The sequence below is a fragment of the Astatotilapia calliptera genome, chromosome 12 (genome assembly GCF_900246225.1).
Source record: "Astatotilapia calliptera chromosome 12, fAstCal1.2, whole genome shotgun sequence".
Lineage (NCBI taxonomy): Eukaryota > Metazoa > Chordata > Actinopteri > Cichliformes > Cichlidae > Astatotilapia > Astatotilapia calliptera.
Genome location: NC_039313.1, coordinates 31,807,840 through 31,831,715, shown reverse-complemented (window position 1 = coordinate 31,831,715; position 23,876 = coordinate 31,807,840). Strand labels below are relative to the sequence as shown.

The 23,876-nt window shown below is 38.9% G+C and overlaps 1 protein-coding gene across 1 annotated transcript; it reads left to right on the top strand.

Annotated features, from left to right (window-relative positions):
* Nucleotides 1-4,146: 4,146 nt before the first annotated feature.
* Nucleotides 4,147-13,596, top strand: ppic (peptidylprolyl isomerase C). Its single transcript, XM_026188404.1, has 6 exons — nt 4,147-5,396; nt 7,288-7,401; nt 8,845-8,938; nt 9,046-9,113; nt 9,231-9,347; nt 12,032-13,596. Exons 1-6 carry the CDS (start codon nt 5,292-5,294, stop codon nt 12,158-12,160), a joined length of 627 nt encoding a protein of 208 aa, XP_026044189.1. The 5' UTR covers nt 4,147-5,291; the 3' UTR covers nt 12,161-13,596.
* Nucleotides 13,597-23,876: the final 10,280 nt, after the last annotated feature.

Below are 23,876 nucleotides of genomic sequence, written 5' to 3'. Positions count from 1 at the left end.
TACATTTAAATGCTGGCTTCCTCTTCACTGTGCTCGCTGTGTACAATTTTCAAAAAGCTACACTTTGTGCATTTGTTCATCATAGTTTTTTGCCCTCTTGTGTGTACAGACTGTTGACTGACAATATATTGTTTTAACTTGTTCATAAACATTACCAATGATAAGATAGTGGAGGTATTTCAATGTGAGATCAGAAGATTGCACATAAATAACACACCGCTTCTGTCATGTTTTGGTTGTTATACTGAGGTCGTTTGTGGTGTTAAATGAGAAAAACGTTTAAAAAAACCCACACAAAGTAATGGTAAATGTGAATATTATTCCTATACACTTGTTATTGTCATTGTCAACTGTTTAATTTCATCTTTGAAAATGAATTTTTAGCATTTATTTTCATCCAGTTATGATATTGTAACACCATTCACTGGAACAAATTCATAATATTTTATATAAAGGTCTTTTTTAACATCAGCATGACTCCCACTTTAAGCTAAACTGAAGCTGTGGTGTTTGTTTTTATCATTACAAATGTAACATTGAAGCAAATGTTCCCTAACCAGCAGATATAAATGATGAATTCATGGTGCTTTTTATTCTAAATGTACATTTCTTATATTTCTTCTCCATCACCATCATTTTTAGTTCATAGTTTTGATTCGTCTCCATAATGCCGCGGGGGATTTTCCATTCCAGACAGAATGCATAAAGAAAGAAAAGAAAAGGGGGGAAAACAGAGCAGGAGTAGAATTAGGTGTTTTCATCCATTGATTAATGACTTTCTAAAGCAAAGCACATCGAAAGGAGCCGGACGATCAATAAATTAACTGCCCAAATTCATCATTTTCTACAACAAAAGCTAATTATTTAGACGGCTGCAGGAAAGGAAAAAACACAATATAAACAAGAGTTCATTTAGCAAAGCTGTGTATTCCTGCATGTGAGAACATTGCAGGAATGCAAGAGGAGTTTCATTTTCAACAGCGACATGGACGCAGTTTAACTTTAGATTACAATTATTTAAAAAACATGCAAACTCAGATATGGCCGTACAATAACTGCGCAATAATGTATATTAAAGGATAAAAGATAAGTGTAAATAGAACCGATACAAATGAGTGGCAGCAGACCTCGGACGAGAATCATCCTATGAATGTAGCCATCCATGGAAAAAATGAAAACTGTCCACTGCAGTTACCTCCTTTGATTGTCATGCTGTACTTTTGATTGTTGATGTATTTTATGTATTCATGTATTTATTTATTGAGTTGTTGTTTTCTCCTTGGCACACGGGTACATCTTAGGCCCCTGAGGGTTCTTATCTATATCAGAAGTTCTGACATCATCTTGTTACCTAGCAACCACCTAGCAATGAGCTAAAATGGCCCATTTTCTGCATTTATTCAGCTATAACCTCATAAAAGCAGTGTATCATTTTTATTTCTTAACAATAACATCTAATTTTTAAAATTTCTCTCAGTGTGATTAAGTATATCAGTTTGCCAACAGCACAAACAGGCCAAGCAGGGGCATGCACGAGTGTTTTTGAAAAAAAAGATTGCTTACAATGAGATGCTTGAAATTAATGAAGTGAATAAGAGTCTTCTCGTGTATACGGTACAGTCCCTGATACCAGTGAATATAACTTACACCACTGATATGTTGTTATAATGGCATAACTACATGCAATAATATATATTGTCTTTAAATATAAAGTTGCTTCCAGAGAGCAGACTTCATGGTAAAAATGGCCACATGAGGACATCCTCATATAGATTTTACACAACATTTTATCCACTGTGTTACTAACGAGGTCATCAGCCTGAATTCTCTATGTAGACACGTAATCACATTTATGACCACAAGAGGTCTCTTCTCAAGGAAGATGAAAACACTTTTAGTTTGTTTGTTTGTTTTTTTAGAGTTTTTGAGCTTCTGTTCCTCCTGTTGAAGGTGAGCTCAGTTGTCACTCCTTTTGCTCTTCCAGCACAGTTTTTAACCCCATCTGGATCGGACAGCGTGTCACCCATGTTGACTTACATGCTGTTTGTTATGTGCATGCACATTATGTATGCAAGCAAGGTTGGAAATCCCTTAGGCTCTACGCAGGCAAAAAGACCAGTCGTACCATAAATTCTACATTTGCCCCTCCTGAAAACTGAACTCAACGCAGAACTGCCTTAAACATGTTTCTTTCTAATGGACAGCAGGTGAAGATCCTTCTGGTAACAGAAACTCTAAGAGAAAACCCAAATATTCACTTGACTTATGACCTCAATAAAGATTCTTCTGTTTATAAACCACCGAGAGGGAACATAGTTTCTTTGAAAATGTGTTTAATTAGATCTATGCATGTTACACATGGGTTCATAAAATAGTTATATTTATTTCAGATTTGATGTATTTGGGTTAAAACTGCGTTAATTTAGTTCAAGCTGTAAAACAGCTGCAGGAATTCAGCTGAAATAAAAACTATTTTATTGAACAACCTAATTTATAAAAATAGCACCAAATGACAGTATTAAAGGTCAACATAGCTTTTGATTCTGAAAGTGAAGCCAACACTAAAATGGCTAGCAGGGGCCAACATGACTTTTTAGCAGTTGTATCATTTTTATGGGAAACGTAGCCTCAGGTTTCTTTCTCTGTGAAGAAAATGTGTCAATTTTCTAATTTATGGTCATTATTAGAATCAGAAAGGAGAATTATTGAGGTTATGCTAATTGGCTACACATTGACTTACTTCCCATTAGTCAGCAAACATGGGGTGTCCTTGGTTTCATAGTCAGCTTCACACCTCACACGTGAAGTCTAGTTTGATCATCCTATATTGCCTATGAGTACTAATATGAAAGACTACAGAACAATGCAAAATGAAGGTCCCAAACTGCTGCCAGGAACACCTAGTAGTTTAAAAAACAAAACAAAACAGTGTTTTAATAGAAACACTATTAATAGAGGGGATTTTTTGTGCCCCAGGCTGGTATGGAAGTACTTGTGATGCACACTGTCCCAAAAGGATTTCCCCACTGTTGAATTATTCCCAAGAAAATTGACCTCAGGTTTTGCTTTACAAGTAAAACGTCAATCCATCAATCCAACAAGTTTTCAAGTATCAGACAATTATTTCAGTTGACTTAGTTTCACTTAAAGGAAGTCAGAGTATGACTAATACTCAAGCTCTATGGGTTCCATTTCAACTGCCTTTACACAACCCATCAGTGACAGAGAGAAATCAGACAAAATGATCAACCAATCAAATCTTGATTTGTTGATAAAAACGATCATCTAATTTACTTGTAATTAATATGGCTACGAATCACTCTTGTGGCCATTAAAGTCTGGAGATGTTTACAGGGTTCGCTTCCACTATTGGTTGATTGAAGTCTTACTGGTTTAAATGCATGGGGCCAATTAGTACACAAGTGGTGTTAATTCAATTAAAATGTTTGTAGTTACGCTGTGCAACACACACACACACATGCATAAATACATGACTGTGACCTTGGTATAAACCCACATGTAAACCCACAGGTTTAAAGCGGTGTCACTTTCATTTACATAGGAGCATGTTGTTAAGGTCCTGCTTTGACATTCAATTAAAACGTTTACATTTCTGCTTAATTAATTCGGTGGACGGCGGCAGGAAAAGACGAATGGACGGGCTGCTTTGACAGGAGGCCGATAACCGTGTGTGTTTGTGTGTGTGTGTCCCTGCTGTGGTGTTAAGGTCACGGCAGGCTGACTATTATAATTCATCTCTATAGACATGTATTCAGCGGGGACTTATATTCTCTTTTTCAGCTTTATTTCCTGCAGCTGAAGCCAAGCCCAAGCAGACCTGAGGTGTTTTTAATGCAGTAAAGTATTTTAAAGATAAAATACTCCGCTGTATGGACTTCATTATCCTTCATTTAGTGTTAAAAACGAGCCACTGCACCTTATAGATCACTGCATGCTGGAAAATGCAACTCTTTGTCAATTAGTCAAGAAAAATATAATCCTCTGAGCTACAGAATCTTTTTTCCCTGTTTTGAGGTATTATTATTCTCATTGGAAAATAGTAGCTTGTGTCTTTAGATTTTTTTTATTCTGTATATTAGACAATCTTACAGAAACATATATAATTCATCTATTCTTTAACATACATAAAGAGCCCTGCATAATTTCCATAAAACTTTTGTTATTAATGACACACATAGCAAAGTGAACTTAAGTGAGAAATAAGATGCTCACTATAATATGTGCTATATGTCATGTGTCTGCACTGTATACATGATTATCATAGAAATGGACATGCCAATGTCACCTGTGTCCAATATATGGTGCATCCAGATATACGTTATAGCTAGTTGGATAACTGTGTTGGCTTTTATGGTATCTGACGAAGAAATCAAAGGGATACTGCACCCTAACATATTAGCACTAATTACTTACAAGGTAACTTTGCACTTATGTTTACCCCGCTTTGGGGTCAAACTGAGAACCTTCACAGACATTTTACCCCGCTTTGTTGTTTAGTTTACTTTAAATGGGACCAACAGTTACAATTTGAACATATTTTTGTATTGAAGAAAGGTTTGAAACTAGCAACTGACACCACAAACTCATCATGAAAGTGTTTTCTGAAGTCACAGGTGGGAAAGGCTGGCGGTGGAAGAAAACTCATCTCCCGTTGGTCAACAGAAAGAATACATGTTTACATTGCCTTCACTACTTCACTACTCAAACACAGATGCTTCATCCATCTTTTATATACAGTCTATCACTAATATAAGCACAGATTTTTATTACACATGGCAAAATACAATCCTGACAAGATAACATTTTTGCTGTTCTGAAATCTGTGTAACAACCCAGTGGAGGATTTGACTATAAACCACATGTACACTGACAAACAACTTTCTGATCACAAGTCATTAGCCAGTATGCATACTCTGCATTATCCTCCTTCATGACACTATATCATCATAAACTATAATCATCAAAATTGGGTTTAATGTTTTATTCAACATTAAACCTCTTTCTCAAGTCTTAACATTTATTTTCTCTGCAATTCTTGTTTCCTCTTCAGTCTCGTCTTTTCCTTTCACTCTGTCTGCTCTCCTCTCCCTCTCAGTAGGCAGGTCTTTGGTCCAGACTCAGCCCACAGGGGGGAGTGGTCTTATGATGTAGCCGGGTTATGAGCGCCGTTCCCCGGCCAGCCTTCCAGCTGTGACTTGCTGTGACTGCCTCTTTATCCTCTCGCCCTTTCGGCGGTTCTCGCAGCAGGGGCCTGTCTCCGTTAATCAAAGATGGAGCTCCGGACGAGCCTCCCCGCTCTCCTCTTCCTCTCTGCCGTCGTCCTGCAGTCGGTGTCCGGCGCAGTTTCACGGACAGGACCGAAAGTCACAGAGAAGGTGGGTGCATATTTTGCCGCATTTATTTGCATTAATCCAAAACCGCGTAGGCTTCTTTTCCGCGTGCTCGATCTGCATCTTCTCGTGGGTTCACGGCGATCCCGCAGAAGTGCTGTACTACAGGAAGGGCACGCGCGCACGGTCACCCGGAGTGCGAGGGGAGACGTGTCCGGTAACGATAGGAGCCCAAGGCTTCTGTCTCCGTGATTCTTCGAGAATATGTGGGACACACACACACACACACACACACACACACACACACACACACACACACACACACACACACACACACACACACACACACAGCTGTATACGTGTCCATTGAGATTAACTTAATGCGCAATGCGTTTGTCCGCAGGCGAACACACGCGCACACTCTTAGATAAATGTGTGACCTCCTTACTCTGAGGCTGTAATAAACATGCACAGACCCTGAAAAGACATGAGCCACCCAACATCTGCAAAAGCCATCTGTTAAACTCACACTCTGTTATTCAGCCACATTCCTGCTTTTACTTTGAAATTCATTTAAACACGGAGCTCGTGCATGAAAGTGTATAAAGAAAAAGCACCAGTGATTTTCAATAAAATTACCCGTATATCACCCGGCATGCCTTTGGCTATTTTTTGACTGCAGGATTATTCTCTTTTTTGCATTTACAGTTGCATCTACATGCATCAGATTTCTTACATAAGGAACATTTGGTGTCTAAGTGTCTTTAGCTTTTCTGGCACCATGTTGGTATTGGCTAACCTCTCAAAAAAGCTATACTTTGGTTGAGGCCTGTTGACATCTTGCACAGATACAGACCATCAGACAGGCAGCACTTCTTTTCTTTATTTGGTTTCTTCTCAGTTTTCACCCTTGTTAGCCTCTTTAGTGTCAATTGTAACCTTTGATGTTACATACTCTTTCAATTCTCACCATACACCAGGTGTGCCAAGGAGTGGATTTATTATTATTATTATTATTATTATTATTAAGATGGAAAAGCTGCATAAAAAACACAGCTGAACTTTTAGAACCATTTTGCAAACACTGTGTTAACATATGTGGAGCTCAAACCCTGATGTACTCTCTAAGACGATGTTAAGGACCTTCTTTGAACAGCCATGAGATCCTTTCTTGACATTATAGCTGTTGTATTATAGCTCTTTTATACTGTGCTTAAAGGGTGCATAGCTCTAATTAAACCACACATTTCTGTGATATGATGTTCTAAAGTAGGAGCTCTGGTCAGTTTTTGGAGCCACAGAAACCTGATACTTAAATGCAACAGAGATGGCAGAGGGAAACTGACTCCCTATTACGGCTGATACGGCCTCTGGTTGCAAAGGAAAAGTAGCACGCTTACATATAGACACAGAGGATGAGTGCTCAGTATAAACTCAGAGTTAAGTTTGCATAAGAGCATGGAAGTTTTTTTTGACTAAATTAATGTTGACATCCATGTGCTACATGAAGTTTTATCTGAACCTCTCCGGCTTATCAGATGGAGATGATTCCTTTGGCGTCATGTTTACAAGTGCTCCTACTATTTGCAACAGTGGGATGTACATGAATGATCTTCTAACTTCAGACTATAAAAAGTAAATGTAGGAGACGGCTAAATTCACATGGTATCTTGAACTCAGTTTCTTCAGGTGAATATGGCTTCTGGAAATGGGTTTATTTTAGGTAAGGTCATTATCTTGAAAGTGTGTACAAGAGGAATGGCACTGGATGACGACTTGCTTGGTTTTCTGTTTTCACAGAAGCTTAGTTCGTCATCACATGTCTAGAAAAGTACATGGCTGCAGTACATGTGTGAAATGATGGCCATTAGTGAGCTGATTGGATGACAATACGTTGTATGACGTTTTATTAAATGACAGCTGTTTTATTTTCCAGGTATTTTTTGACATAACGGTGGGAGGTCATGAGGTGGGGCGGATCGTCATTGGTCTGTTTGGAGAGGTCGTCCCTCTAACAGTGAATAACTTTGTCGCACTGGCAACTGGAGAGGTAGGATGATGTTGGACAAATACACATTTCCACGCACACTGATGTGATTATGGTAGATATTCAGCAGCCACTTCAATTGATACACCTTGCTAGTACTGGGTTGGAACCTCTTTTGCCTTCAGAACAGCTTGAATCCCTTGTGGCAAAGATTCAATAAGGTACTGGAAACATTCCTCAGAGATCTTGGTTCATATTGCCATGACAGTTTCATCCTTGATTTGAGTTTCCCATTCTACCACATCCTAAAGATGGTCTGGTGGACTGACATCTGGTGACCTTTGAGTGAATTCATTCTCATGCCCAAGAGAACAGTTTAAGATGATTTTAGCTTTCTACCCTGTTGGAAGCAGCCATCAGAAAATGAGTAGACTGTGGTCAGCAACAATATTCTGTGTTGTGGCTGTGGTGTTAAAGAAAGTGCTCAGTTTGTATTGGTGGGGGGGGGGGGGGGGGGGGGGGCAAAGTATGCCAAGAAAATATTCCCCCACGCCATTAAACTGCCACCGTCAACCTGAACTGTTGATACAAGGTACATCCAAATATTGTAGCAGAAACCAAGACTTATTTAAGCAGGCAATATTTTCCAACATTGGAAAAATACAATTGAATCCTGCATGGTCTTCTGCTGCTGTAGCCCATCTGCTTCAAGGTTCAGCAATCTGTAAATTCAGAGATACTCTTCTGCATACCTTGGTTAGCTATTCGAGTTACTGTTGCCTTTCCAGCAGCTTGAAGATGTCTGGCTATTCTCCTCTGACATCTGGCATCTAAAAGGCATTTTTGCCCAAAACTGATGCTCACTAGATATTTTCTCTTTAAACACTGGAAATGATTTGGCAGAAACAATCCAGTAGACCAAAATACTCCAGTACAACACAAACAACCATGCCACATTCACTGAAAGCAGCTTTCTTCCTCATTCAGTTGCTCTGATGCTGGTTCGAACTTCAGCAGTCTCCATGCCTAAATGCACTGAGCTGCTGTCACGAGACTGGCAGATGAAATATGTGTGTTAGCAAGTATTCAACAGGTGTAATGAAATAATCAGTGAATGTACATAATCTTTACAAATTAATATGTCAAATACAACATGCATGTGAATAGACAAACAGATGAAAACACACACATAAAATTTAACGGTAGTGATGGTGATTAAATGTAGCCATCATCATAACCACAACATGTCAGTCAGGCCCCATAAAGGCCTCAGAAAGTTAGAAATTAGCGTTGACATTGTTTCCAAGGTTACTTGTACAACATGTTTATATTTTAAGTTCTATATGATGTTTGGGACATACAAATGTATCCACAGGTGGAAAAATCTAGTTTTCACATCGATCAATTCTTTTTTTTTTTGTTGTTTTGCAGTTTCATAATTGTGTATCACTCTTGATGCACAGTGGTCTTTGTGTTTCAGCATTATGTTTTTACATGTCTCTGCAGAAAGGTTATGGGTACAAAGGGACAAAGTTCCACAGAGTCATCAAGGATTTTATGATCCAAGGAGGAGATTTCACATCTGGTGATGGGACTGGAGGTGGGAATGAAAGACAAAGTTGTACCTACACATTAAATTTAAACCTTTTTCATTTTAGGAAAAAAAATCCACCAGAGCTTAACTGAATCTCCTTTTTTAAAATCTAGGTCACAGCATTTATGGAACAACTTTTGCAGATGAGAACTTCAAACTGAAGCACCTTGGAGCAAGCTGGGTGAGCACACTCTCACTAGCAATTCATGTATTGGAGAATAAGGTAGTTGACTCAAACTTAAATATGACAAGTTATGACATGACGTAACAAAGAGTTGTGTGTGTAATTGTGTACTAGGTGAGCATGGCAAATGCTGGGCCAGACACCAATGGGTCCCAGTTCTTCATCCTAGCTTCCAAAGCTCCGTGGCTGGATGGGAAACATGTGGTTTTTGGCAAAGTCCTGGATGGGATGGTGGGTGGAACTTAAGATTTTTTTCCATTAATCTTTTTCTTACATCTGGTTGCAGGGGAGGAGAAGGTGTGGGTTTATTTGTGCAAATGTGTCCTGACTGTGAAATAATCTGTTAACAGCCTGCAGGGTGAGCGGTGTGATACACAAGTGGGCCTCTGAGCAGAATCTCAAAAAACGTCAGAGATGCATAAAATGACCTCAGTGACAGCAGAGAACTAAAAACAACCCCAAGAGAAAATTAAAACAAAGCCAGAACAAATTAAGCATAAAATATATGAACAGAAATAGAGATGGGAAACTGTCAGATTGCCAACCAACCAATATTACATGCTGAAATGTTTTTCTTTTCTTTTTATGGTCGTCTTTGTGCCCTCTTAGATGGACCTAAAATGTTGTCCAGACTTTAATTTGTAATTGGCAAAAAAAAAAGCCTAATAATAATTGAATGGGTGGAAAAAGGCAGAAGCAAGGTGTCGACGAACATCACCTGCGAAGAACTATGAGTAATTAGCAGTCCCATTCAAACATGTCAAAACATAAACAATTCAGCTGAATGAGCCATAAATGGAGATCAAAATAAGAATGACCAGCAAGATGAAAAATCACACTAAAGAGAAGCATTTGCATGTAATGCACAAAACTCCAAATTAATACAAATTGCACCTAAGAGACATTAAACTTGTATAACTTGTGTGTTATACTTGTATAACTATGCATGTGACAAATAAAGAACCTTGAACCTTGAAACAGCTGCACATTCTCACAAAACTGGACCCTCCTACTTAAAAGGATAGCTGGGGTAGGCATTTTCCTGTCTGCTCAGAGGGCTCATAAAGTTCTGTTTCCTTCTCCCTTTTTTATTTATTTATTTATTTTTCTATTTTTAAAAAGAGTACTGATGTTTGAATAATATTAGCTGAATACAGCTGGCATGGGAGGACTCTGGTTTTCAGGAAGCTCGAAGACTCTTCACTGAGAGCTAATGAGTTACTAAATGTACAAACTATTAAAGAAAGTAAGCTCACATTTGATTCTTTTAGTCTTTGTATTTGTTCTGAAAGGTCTGCCAAAGGCGAACTAGTTTCTTGTATAGATTCAGGAACTCCACCCGTACAGGAAATAATCCAGACTTGGGCTGCATTCAGCAGGAGCAAAACCTGGCAAAGCATTAAATCAAGTAGAAGATTTTAATCTTGAGGTACAAGGAAGCAACAAAAGAGATGAGCACAGGTATGCAAAGGCTAGGGAAGGTCAGTATTAGCAATGTTCTGAGGTGTGGGGACTCAGCAGAGGGCAGGAAACTATTACTTAGGTTTCTAAAATTTACTGGGCTTTCTCTGAGAGTGTAGTAAAGTCAAAGTGCTGAGAAAATAATGAGTGTAATGTAACAAGGGACAGAATAAGATAAGTACTACACATGGAAGCGGAAAATATGTTTTAATTTGGCAGGTTTTGTTCATCATTATCAGACTGAATCTGTCCTGGGTAGAAGAAGGTAGGAAAGGAAGGACATTTTCTAATCGTGTGCTGTAAAGGATTTCTGATTTTAGAGATATTATGCAAATAGAAGAAAGAAGTCCTACTTGTTTGTTTAGTATGTGCATTGAAGGACATTTCCTGGTCAAAAATGACTCCAAGGTTCCTCACGGTAGTACTGGAGGCCAAGGTAATGCCTTTCGAAGTAAAAATAGGGTTAGATACCATATTTCTACGATCTTTAAGGCCGAGTACAATAACCTCAGTTTTATCCAAATTAAGAAGCATGAAGTTAGCGGCCATCCAGGTCTTTATGTCTTTAAGACATTCCTGCAGTTTAACTAATTGGTGTGTGTTATGATCAAATTGGAGTATATTAGATAGATATGATTCAAACCACTGCAGCGCAATACCTGTAATACCTACAGCATGCTGTAATCACTGTAATAAAATATAATGATCAGCACTGAGGTCCACTGTCAGAGGCCATAAGAAGATCATTTGTAACCTTCACTAAAGTTGTTTCTGTGATGAGCTCTGAAACCTGACTGAAACTCTTCAAATAAGCCATTCCTCTGCAGATGATCTTTTAGCTGTTTGACAACTACTCTTTCATAAAGTTTTGGGATAAAAGGAAGGTTGGCGATTGGCTGCACCAAAAATCTTCTAGTGATTGCTTTGATTCCTATCAGATTTCTGCATTTATCTGTAGTTTTCTATTTTTGGCTGCAAATACTTGCTAATTAATAGTATAAATGTGACAAAGTGTGAGAATATTTGCAGTTGTTTTAACCCCACAGCCAGTATGTTTAAAAAGGTGCAATTTTTCTTTGAAGGCTTTACTTTCAAAGTACTTTATTTCCGGTTTGGGTCGTACTTTCCATAGTTTTATTAAAGCTCCTGAGAATAGCAAGACATTGTTTGCAAGTCCATCACTTGCATTCCAACTAAGAACACAAGAATTAGGGAATGTCCGTTTTTTTGTTTTTTTTGTTTTTTTTTCCCCCCTCACAACCTGTGGTTACCAGATGGTCAAATGCTAGTTTTAAGACCTGTGTGAATGGGACTTTAACGACTTGATCCATTGTCATGTGTTTAGTGGAAATACTGCACTGCATGTTAAAGGTGACACCTAAAACAAACTGATGTGTGATTCACTGTCACTAAAATAAAGTATCTAACCTGCTTCTGTGGATCTCCTTTTGCAGGCTGTGGTTCACACCATTGAGCTTCAGGACACCAACGACAGGAACCTGCCATACACAGAGTGTGTGATCGTCAACAGTGGCAGGATCCCTGTTAAAGAGCCCTTCGTAGTGGAGGTGGAGGGCTGGTAAATGCCAATGGTGCAAGACTGTCTGTAGGAGAAATATATTAATATTTATATATTAATCATTAGTCCCACTGAAAGCGTGCCAATTATTATTATTATTTATTTATTTTTTATATTCCTTTCGTATGTTAACATGCTCTTTCTGGGGTGCTAGCATGTTGGATTGGGTACTTTTTAACACACTTATAACTAAAAAAGTCTGAAAATTTCACCAAGCAAGCTCATACGATGCTAACTGGGAACATATTAACTCACAAGCTAATGTTTACATGCTAACATACACCAGTGGCTAATGTTAACTAAGAGGTACTATACATATTAAGTATTGTAATTCTTAACATGTATAGTAATAATGAGCTTGCTAATGCTACCTTGCTAGCATTTAGCAATTGTGGGTCAAGTAGTTAAAGTAGATCGTGACTTCTGATTGATTTCCATTGTATGCAGATGTAATAAAAATTGGAAATTTCTATTAAGTTATTAACAGAAATCGTTACAGTAGCTAAATAACAGGTGTTAACTTTCTGAGAAAACAGGAAAACCCTTCAAAATAAGGTGTTAAACCTGGATGCCAATGTACAGGTTCAAATATTAGTATTAGCATTGTATTAGTATTAATTAATTGTTATTAATATTCATATTAATTTGTCATTCTTAGACCATCAAATGGAAGCTTTACATTTCCGAAATGACCCATTTCAAAGTCGTGGCAGGGAAAAGGAAAAACATATCAAAACCTCAAAACACAAAGTCTTTAACAGAGGAGTCGTGGCAGTGTGTGAGTCGATGTGTTCAGTATTTATCAGGTTCACTGTGGTAAATGCTAATGGTTTTACACATTAGTATACTTCAATACTTTACGTGGATGATGCTAGTTAGTATCATCTAGTATTAGTAACAAATAATGAAGACACTGTATAATCTGCCATCAGAAACACTTATGTAGCATTTGTTGCCAAATCATTCTTTCTTTGCCAAATGCATTTCCTATGCATCTATTTGATAAATATCAGAATTTTAAAATCCGTTAACATGCATATGCAAAAAATATGTAGCACATGTCAAGTGCCAAATGTTTTTGTTTTTTTTAACATTGCATCACTGTAAACATAGAATTTGCATTGTGCTTGGGAATACATTATGCACCATATCATGTTTGCAGAAACTACAGCACAAACTGCACAGGATGAAATGGTTCAAAAATTGTGAAAATGAGTTCTGTACGGACGCTTTTCAGTGACGTTGGTGAACTGTCACAGTTCTTTTGTAATGACCCCAAAACTGTCATGGTAACATACTGTAGAACATATTCTTGTGCCACTGCAGCTAATACAACATTTAAACCTCTTCAAGAAACATTTTTTTTTCTTTATTTCAGCAACAATAAAGGAAAGTGCCAATGAGTATGTTTTCTACAATAAAAATGTTATTGCAAAACAACCAGAACTAGTCTTTATATTTGTTACTTCTTGTGTCTCTAGCTTTTCACCATTCGCCTACCATCAGCCATCAGCTGATCCCCTTTGCTAATTCAGGTAGCTGTACTGATGAATTCTGTGTCATATCAAGTGGAACAATTGAGAAGCCACTAAATTATAATAAAATTAACATTATAGCCACTACATTGTAAATCACATTTTGGGTTTTTTGTAAGCCCCTAACATAAATGACTGTTTAGGTAGTTTTTGACACATGCTACGAACACGACCCCAAAAATATACAACAATATACCACCTACAAGCAGCAAAAGCATAAAAGTCCCTTTTTAAAAACTGTAATTCGGATTAAATATGCTTATCTCATATGGATTCTGATGTGGTGAATTTTCATATGACAATGAAAATGGCTTATTGCTTGCTGCACAGATGTTGGTAAGAGCCCATTCAATCCACACATGCAAAGAGACTAACCATACATGCTCATATATTAAGTTGTGTAACAATGAGAAATGACACAGAAAAAGTATTGAACACATGGAGAAAAGCAGGTGCAAAAAGGTATGGAAAGTCACGACACTCGCCAAAGTCTATCAGTAATTAGAAAGCAATCCTTCCACTTTGCATAAATTAATATCAGCTGCTTCAGTCCCAACGGATGGCCTATAAATAAGTGTCACACATAAAAACTGAGCTCAAGACCTTCACAGCCTTATTTTTGCAAAACACACTGATTGTGACTGACACTGATTACAGAAGATTTTCCAGTGAGAACTGTTGGTGCCATAATCCGGACGTGGAAAGACCATCATTTCACCATGAACCGGCCATGACCAGGTGCTTTTCACAACATTTCAAACAGAGTAGGGAAAATAATTATCAGAAGAGTTGTCCGAGAGCCAAAGGTCACTTGTGGAGAGCTACAGCAAGATCTGAAATCATCAGGTACAATTATTTCAAAGAAAACAATAGGTAATGCACAGCCCATAGCCTCTATGCACGCTCACCGTGCAAGACTCAATTGCTGAAGAAAAAGCATACTGAAGCACGTTTAAAGTGCATTTAGACAAGCCTGTAAAAACTGGGAGAATACAGTATATACACCATGTTTGGAGGTCAAAAGGTATCTCACCTTAAAAACATCATACCAAGAGTGAAGTTTAGAGGTGGGAGCGTCATCATGTAGGGCTGTTTTGCCAGGAAATGGCACAAGCACGCTTCATATAATTGATATAATTGTGCTGTATATTAAACCCTACGGGTGGCTGTTTGAGGAGCGTTGCAGTTAAATGGTGTAATTATAGTTGGTAAAAGGTGAAGCTGCAGCGGAAGGCCGAGAGCTGACAGCTGATCTCTCAGCACTGACACAAAACTGCTGCTAATGAGAACTACAGCGGGTGATTTGTTTTCCCCTGTTCTACAACATACACACATACACACACTGATACAAACAGATAAACACACACGCACACACACACGCAGGGGGGAAAACATCTTCGAACACAAAGGTCAAAATGGAGCAGAAATCTCTGGAGGAAGACAGGAAGTCGACAGAAAACAATGAAATATATCACAGCCGTCTGCTCAAAGCCTCCCGCCTTCTGAAAAATCAGACCTTCACAAATTAACAAAATAAGAGAATAATTTCACTGACACCTGTTTATAACAGAGCAGCTAAAGATGAACAGAATATGGGAGAGGTATTTAAATAATCAGAAAGGTTGGTTTGTTTGCTCAGATTGTTCACATTCATTTCCTGTCATGTTTCTGGTTTTTTCATTTGATTCTAAATGTCATTAAACCTACACGTTTTATCTCGCCACAATTCAACAGTTACCGTAATAGATTACGTCTAAAATTAACTAAAATTACTGCTTAAACATGACACCGAAGATTGATTTCTTTGAGCTGTGGAATATTGGATACTTTGGCATAGAGAAACATATTTTTGTGATTTCTTACAATTTTTCATCTACCTCATTCTTTCCGATTTCCTGGTTTTGAACTTCAAATCAGCTCTGTAAGTGGTGTAAAACTGTTTCAATTTTTACATAACAGATCTTACGGCCTCATTGTGTTTCTGAGATTATATGCTGCTTGGATTATTTTTTTGGTCTCTTTGGTTTCTTTGCTCAAACTCTGTGGTCTGCTAAAATTGTCAAGCAGAGAGCAATGAGAGGCCAGAGTGTTTTTAGAGACCACAGTATAAGAAGAAACGAGGACTATCCCCTGATTGCAAAAACAAATCAGACTGTATCACAGTCCCTGCAATTACCCTGCTTCAGTCAAAGTTTTTGCTTTGATTTATCACCTTGGTAAAAACTTCTTGATGAACTTATGGTTTCAGTCTTTTTTATATAACCTAATTAATTTGAACCTGGTTGATTTTCTAAATTATAATCCCATTAAGAGCTAAATTACACATTACAGAACTACTTCACATGTGGAGTCTAAAAACCGCCTGGTTGAAATAATGGTGGTCGTGTTTTTTTTTCTATGTGTACTGCATGTCTTATTTTGTCCATTTGTTATGAATTCATGAGTAGTTTTGAATGATTTAAATTTGAGGACATGTAAATCCTGGCTTCAAGTTTCCATTCTTTTATGTTTTCAGTACTTAGTCATGCTGCTACAGTGCATATCAAGCTGTAAAGATGACTAATAAAGAAATTGTGGAAACTTAGATTCGCTTAGGAAATCCAAACCTTCATTCATCTCATAATTTTGTTAAACGATCATCTGTAGATGCTTAATTGTATGTGAGCAAAAAGTTTTCCATTTGAAACCAGTTAAAACAACTTTTGTAATTTAGAAACCGTTCTGACCTGCAACTCACTGTCAGCGAATTAAAGGTAAATAGAGACATTTAAAATAATATATTTTAAAGGTTTGAAAGCCACTATGTGCTAATAAAATAAATAAGGGCTCTGCTGGTAGCCTGTAAGACTGGAAGCTTATTTTAGATGTAATATAAACTCACTCAGAAATGTCATTTTTTGATCCTGTTACTTTCCTCTCTGTGAAACTTCTCAGCTGAGTCTATATTTCCTAGCTGGGTTGTTTTATTTTTCCACAGGAACACCAGGTGAGACGACGGACAGATGGACAAACTACCACCTTAAACATCCACCACCTCCACATCGGCACGCCGTGGAGAAACCCCTTTCTGTTTGTCAGCCGATATAACAAGACTGTCTGAACCCAGCGAAGGAGCCAAGAGCCGGAGATGGAGGGGGGTTTAGGAGGATGGAGGAGAGAAACAAAACACGATAGAGAGACACAGAGGGAAAGAGACAGAGAGGCAGAGGACAGAGAGAGAGAAAGTGGTGGTAGGTTTTTAAATGGTCCAGAGGGATACGTGTCGAGGAGAAGGAGGAGGAGGAAGAGGAGGGGAACGAGGGGATGCTCCCACAGTGACTGCTAGTTGTTATATTGGGGATCTGTTAGTGGATCAATGAAAAAAGAAAGAAAGAAAAGAGAAAGAGGGAGGGAGGCTGCGTGGAAGGATGACAGGCCTCATTACCACCAAACCTCAGACAGTGATGCCTCTGTGTGTGTGTGTGTGTGTGTGTGTGTGTGTGTGTGTGTGTGTGTGTGTGTGTGTGTGCGCGCGCGTGTGTGTGTCTGTGTGTGTGTGCGCGCGCGTGCATGTGTGTTTCTAGTGTTTTTGTGTGCACATTTTTACATGTATACTGTGTGAATCCCTGTGCTGAGAGAACCCTATTTACATGCATGTGAGTGTGTTTGTCTCTTCTTTCTACCTCTGTATAATCCAGTGTGTGTGTGTGTGTGTGTGTGTGTGTGTGTGTGTGTGTGTGTGTGTGTGTGTGTGTGTGTGTGTGTGTGTGTGTGTGTGTGCGTTCACTCCCAGTGGGCCTCTGTAGGAGAAGCAGAGGATGATGGGACAGAGTTGTTTAAAGGTCAGCTGCAAACACATCATCAGACAGAGAGAGTTGCTCTGAGAACTAACAGCTAACCTGCGCACAACCAACCCCAAATTAAACTACCCACAACAGCTTATACACAACTGTGAGGCTGTATTCAGGCTGTTATTTAAGAATAATTATTATATTTTTTTCCTTATTTTTATATTTTATTAAACAATTCCTGTTGATAATAATGCAAAAAATATACAATTGAAAAAATATGTTATCACCCTTTTTTTCCCTCTACAGTGCTGTAGCACTCACCCCAGAGGATAATATAACACCATTAAGTCAGATGCCTTCTCAATCAGTGTGCAACAATATTTGCCTCCATGAGATAGCAGTCATTTTTAAAGACCTATGTCTGTGTTACGGGGTTGGCATGTTTACAGTAGCATAAATCGCTGACTTATCAGCCAGGAGACCTTTGTGTTTTGCACTTTGCTTTCTTTTCTTTTCTGTTTTGTTTTTCATTTCACCTATTGGTTAGTTTTCAGTAATAGAACTCCTCGGTTTGGGTTAAGAAAAAGATTTGACCTAAAATATGCCCCTAGCAGTGACCCTGCTCTTTGACAGATCTCTGGAGTGGCAATCCTCCTGACAAATGCCATAGCTCGGTGTGTTCGAGCACAAACGCCAAAAGACGTGAACACCAGCCACACCACTGATCGAGGTAGGAGAATGGGCCCTCCTGTAAGGTCTTTACTTTATACTGGGATTTTTATAAAAAGGAAAAGGTGTCCTTGACATATTGGTAGTGGACACAAAAGTCACAGCCTAACCCTCCTTACAGTTTGTGGACTTATGTTGCTCTCTGAAGCAGAGCCAGTTTTTGGTTATGTCCGCAATAATTGCTCCTCACACTGTTAGGGTTTCTACTGTGTAAACTAAGTGAGCAAAGTAATTCTCACATTTTTTATTAACTTCTGTTTCTACAAAATCAATTTAAAAATCTTTGGGAAATAGTCTTCAGTAAAACAATCTACAGTTTGAACTCAAACCTTTCAGCCTTTTGAAGTGAAATGTACTCTTTTCTAAAGCTCTTTAAGTTATAAAGGACATGAGATTTTTTTTTAGAGCTATGTATTACTGGAGAAGTGCATTTTGAGGCCAGTGAAGTCATAGACAGGGGACAAGCAAAGCCTGAAGTGTCCCAGGTGTAAATGGTGATCATAAAGAAGGAAATATTATACTCATTTTAGACTAATTGTTCTTCTCGGACATTACTTTGCATTATTTACAATTAAATTTTCTGCTTTTATTTTTTATTTTCTGCAATATTTGCTTTATACTGGGGCTAGGTGTACCCATAGACAATAAAAGCTGGATGGAGCTTCAAGTGAATCCAACCTGCAGAGCCTCTATTCTGTTTAATGGCCAGCAGCAGGCAGTTCCTCTGGTAACAAAACTCTTTTGGTTGTACAGAAGTCTGTAGAAAAGGGTGAACTCCCTTCATCTGTGACCCCTGTTAGCACTTTCCTGATGACTTTCTGGGCTCAGTCCCTAGTTTTAAGTGATAGTGAATAAAACTGTGACCATATTAGGGATATCTCCTTTAATTGACACCATACTGAACCATCTATAAAAAGCTAACATTAAACACTAACATTAGAATTAGAAAATTTTGCAATGCTAATATGACAGGATACATTATTTTTGTGAGTACATCCAAAAGACGGTGGAACTGGATTCAGTCTTACTTGAGTAGAAGTCCAGAGTTTTCCAATCTACAGGTTTTTTCGAACTAAAACATAATAACTAACAGTCATGTTCTTTCCTCACTTTTACCTATTCAGGCCCACATTTTCAATACTCTTAACATGTGCAGAGGAGTCTCACACTCCCCTCCATCCTCCTTTAAAGCGACAGCTTCCTTCTTTCCCCCACCTCATCCTTCCTTCTCATCTCTGACTTCAATTAGAAGCAGGAATAATCATATTGACAGGACTGACAGGTCGGGGCAGGAGAGCGGGAACGTGAATAGTCACATGTCTCAAAGGCAGAACAAGCCGGAGGAGGAGGATGGGCGGTCAGTTATATCAGTGTGTCTTATTGTAGCTTTGATATTATGGCAATGACACACAGTCAATTCAAATTCAGAATCGCTGGGGCCACCAGCTCTAGTAAATGCCCAGGAATTAGTCTGCTGACATTTCTACCAGTCACTTTGACATCTAACACTGTAGAACTGAGCAGACTGAGACTGCCACTGAACCAAATTACATATCGACACACATGGACCAAGAGACTTCGTGCTTGATATCAGCTGCCTGTAAAATTATAGAGCTAATCACAAAGTTGTTGGATAGATCATTCATCTTGAAGTCAGCGAGTTACTTGAATTGTTTTTTGGTAAAAGTCCCACCTGTGGTATAGCCCCCCATTTTCAGATGCTCAAAAGTAATTGGAATATATTTAATTAGGAAAGGTGTTTAGTGTTTTTTTCATGTTATTTCGATTTTGCTTCATTTCCTTGCACACACATATATGTGTACGTGTACATGTATAGGCAGGTATATATATTGATTTGATTGTTTTATATGTCCAAAATGAAAAGTTGTCATCCTCATCGTCAGACCTAACCCAATAACCCTAACCCTAAACTTTTATTCTTATCTAATCTTATCTTATTAAGATAACATAAAATACGATTTTTAAAAACTCTGTGGGACCTGAACTGTTTTTTTAGTTATGTGAGTAATGAAAAGATTTCTTTTGCTTATAAATGTGGATCTTTTCTCTCTTTACAAACTGAAAATCTTTGATTGCAATATCATTGTGATGAAGAACGCAGTAAACAAAACAAAAATGGGAAAATGTGCAGATTAATAGGTAATGTGTCTTGAATATTTCACATATATGGGGAGTATGCTTGTTTAAAATTTTACCAAAACTTGTGTTTACCAAAAAAACCCCAAACAAACACAAAAAACGTTGTTTCAATTTTGAGAGGATTTACAGTTTAAAGTTTCTTCTTTATCTTTGTGCATACATTTGTGTATTACATTTTTTTAACTGTAGTGTGTCTTGTGGGAAGGTTAATGTAAAACTAATTTCTTCTCGTTTAACTGTGTGCATCAATTCTCCCGTGATCTTTGTCCCATTTAAATTCAGCCGTGTATTAAAAGCTTATTTTCCTCTGCTTCTTTCTTACAAACGCTATTGCATTAAACCCAAATTTCTCTCTCTGTATGCATTTTGTCATTAACACCTAATTGTCCAGTAATTTTGCTCCCATCTGTATGCGGCCCTGCGTTGAAAGCCTCATTCTGCCTCCACTTCTTTCACCACCCACACATATTAAAAGCTATTTCCCGACTCTGTTTCTGTCTTAACTACATGCATTCCATCATTAAAAGCTAATTTTCTGACAGCCTCGCTCCCATTTATATGCATTGCTGCGTCGAAGCCTAATTTTTCTACTTTCTCTACACCTCCTCTCCTCCCGAGCTCCATCAGTCGGTGGGAGCCGGCCGGGGAAATCGTTAGAGCGCCTTCTCTTTAAATTGGGGAGGTGGACGGCAGGTGAACATCGCATTGATCGCCCTCTCAAGGCCTCATTCTCCCCCCTTCATCCCTCTCTTGCACATCCCTCACCACCAATTGTCTGGCCTTTACTTCCCCCCTCCTCCCTCATCACATCACCACCAATTGCTGGCCATTTTCTCTTTCCCTCCATCTCCTCCTTCTTCTTTTCTTCAGATGCTTGCGGAGCTCACAAATTTACAAGAGAGAGTTAAGGGGAGGGTTTGTGGGGGGTATTGCTTTCTATCTGTCTAACAGCCACCATCATGGGGCGGAAAACAGAGATATGGGATGGGGTGGGGTGGGTGGTTAGATGGGCCAGGGCAGCAGGGGGTTATGGGACAGAGATGGTGGGTGGCGTGGGAGGAGGGAGGGGCCGGTGTAAACATAGTGATGATTTCCCCTGAGTTTCGTTCATCCAGACCAATGAGGAGGGAGAGAGAGAGAGAGAGAGAGAGCAGCTGCTGTCCTGTCACCACTGGCAAGTACAGTTGTGGTGACACCTCCTCCACCTTCTCCTCCTCCTCTTCATCCTCAAAACAACCAAGAAAAGAGAGGGATGGTGCAAGAAAATCGAAATGCTGACACACACACACGCACACACACGAACGCCAAACAACCTCAGCGGGCTCCTCTCATCGTCCAATTAGAGTCCTAACTGAGAGGAGAGAAGAGGAGAGTTTCCTCTGTCAGACATTGTTTTATTTAAAGTGCTCTTGTTTTTCCAGGTTTTTTCCTTTAGTTGTTTTGAGTGAAAAGCTTTTGGTTGTTCGGACCATTCTTTAACTCATTAAGTCTTTTTTAAAGACCTGGGGTCAAACAAGACACATTAGCATCCCTGTTCTGTAACTCAGTGTTAGCTTCACACACACATCAAAATGTTTGTACTGGCTGTTCGTAGGCATCACAGAATGGTACATCAGATGTTGCCTCCTCCTCCCACAAGGGCTCTTTTGGCTTCTGGATTGGCTTTATGTCTCCAAACCTGCCTTTACCAGGAAGCTTTCCTATTCCTGATGACTTTGAGGTGTTGAGCTGTTGAGGTGCCCACTATTCCTGCGGTTGTGGGCACCTCAACAGCATAATGATACCACTACCATACTTTGCTCTACCACCATGATATTGTCACGTAATCAGATCTCCTCAGAATAGCTTCTGTCAACCAGATCAATGAAGTAAATGGTTTCTTAAATGCTTAAACGGCTGTCTTTCTAGTAGGTTCTCCATCTTTCCAGAGGACTTCTTAATATCTGATAAGCAGAGTGCTGGGTTTGTGGTCACCTTCCTCACAGGGGCCTTTCTTCCACAGTTACTCAGTTATTCTTCCCAGAGTCCTGGCGGCCTTTAGATTCTTCAGAGTTGGAGGCCGGGGAACACTGAAAACTTTTGGAAGCTTTTATACTTTTGTCATGATCCGTCTCGTGACAATCTTAAGTGATCTTGTGTGATAATCTTAGATAATCTTAATTGGTCTGACTTTGTGGTTTGGTCTTTGTTCAGACATGCAGTGTAGATCGGGAGTTCTTACACAGCACAGGTGCTGGCTTTTCTAAACTATACATAAAATTAATTTCACAGACCTTTAGAGTAAATAATATTAACCGGACTCCAATTTCAAGCCACAGGAAGGGGTTTAAAACCTGTGTAAAAGAAACAAAGAAATCCTTCTTCTCATCCAGGTCCTGATTTCATGGGGGCCCGTCTAAGGAGGGCATTTCAGCCCAGAGGTGTAATGTCTCCAGCCTCACCGGAGTCTACTCTGGGATCTGCCATCCTGCCGTGGCGTCTGCATTCGTGTGGTCAAAAAATGTACACATTTAGTGTGCACAGAAGAACAAAGGCATGCAGCAGAGTTGAGGGAATTTGTAATGAATCTTTCTTTACAGACACCTCGGGAATTTACAAGAGAACTCTGCTTTACATTAATTCACGCGATCAAAGACCTATGAATGTAAAAAAGAAAAGAAACCATAATGTGCCACCCTCGACCCTGCACAGGCATTAACACGTGATATGAACAGGACTCTGGAAATGGTCCAGAGTCCTGAGACAAACTTAATATAGACATAACATTCATTTAAATTTAAATTAAATAGGTCTTCTTGTGCTTATAAAATCAAAAAACTTTTTGCATTGCACCTTATCTACATTAGTATTAAGCTTCAGTAATAATAACACTATAAGCAGTTAGTCAATATGTAATTTAGATGTATATTGGTACTAGTAGATGCAATAAAATAAATGTAGAAGTAATTCCATCTGGAAAAGTGTTACCACTGCATATTGATACTCACAGCAGCAGTTGTCGTAGCTGTTACAGGTATGCTATATAATTAGGTTAACCCTCGATGTAGTAAGAGTCATTTTTACTAAACTCTCCATTTTCTCTCTCTCCTCCTCATGTGTCCTTTCGTCTCCTCTTTCTTTGCTCCTCACCCTCCCTCACCCTTCTCTGCGCTCCCTCTGAAACTAATTAGCAGTGAAGGCCGGAGCAGAGGGAGGAGCGAAGGAGGGAGAGATGAAGAACGAGAAGGGGACTGAGAAACCAGAGGAGGAAGATGAAAAAAGATACTAAAAGTGGAAAAAAGATCCATATTAGATGGCTTGAGCCCTGGTTCATCCCGAGAGCTGTAAACAGCCTCTTTCTACATGTTCTTGACAACTGTGCTGCTCACGTGCTAAACTTAGAATTGCTTTAAGATGTCCGTCACCTTATCCATTGAAAGCAATTTCAGTTTTCATGTTTCGTGCTTAACAAAGCCAGCAGGAAGAAAAATGTTACTGTTAAACTCCCATGGGTCAAATTTGGAGAATAGGGACAAACAACAACGCT

Bases quoted from the DNA above. Each gene is read 5' to 3' on its own strand.
- ppic (XM_026188404.1), top strand. From the start codon at position 5,292: ATGGAGCTCCGGACGAGCCTCCCCGCTCTCCTCTTCCTCTCTGCCGTC. The intron at 7,402-8,844 runs GTAGGATGATGT...ATGTCTCTGCAG, and splicing joins TCGCACTGGCAACTGGAGAG to AAAGGTTATGGGTACAAAGG. The intron at 9,114-9,230 runs GTGAGCACACTC...ATTGTGTACTAG, and splicing joins AGCACCTTGGAGCAAGCTGG to GTGAGCATGGCAAATGCTGG.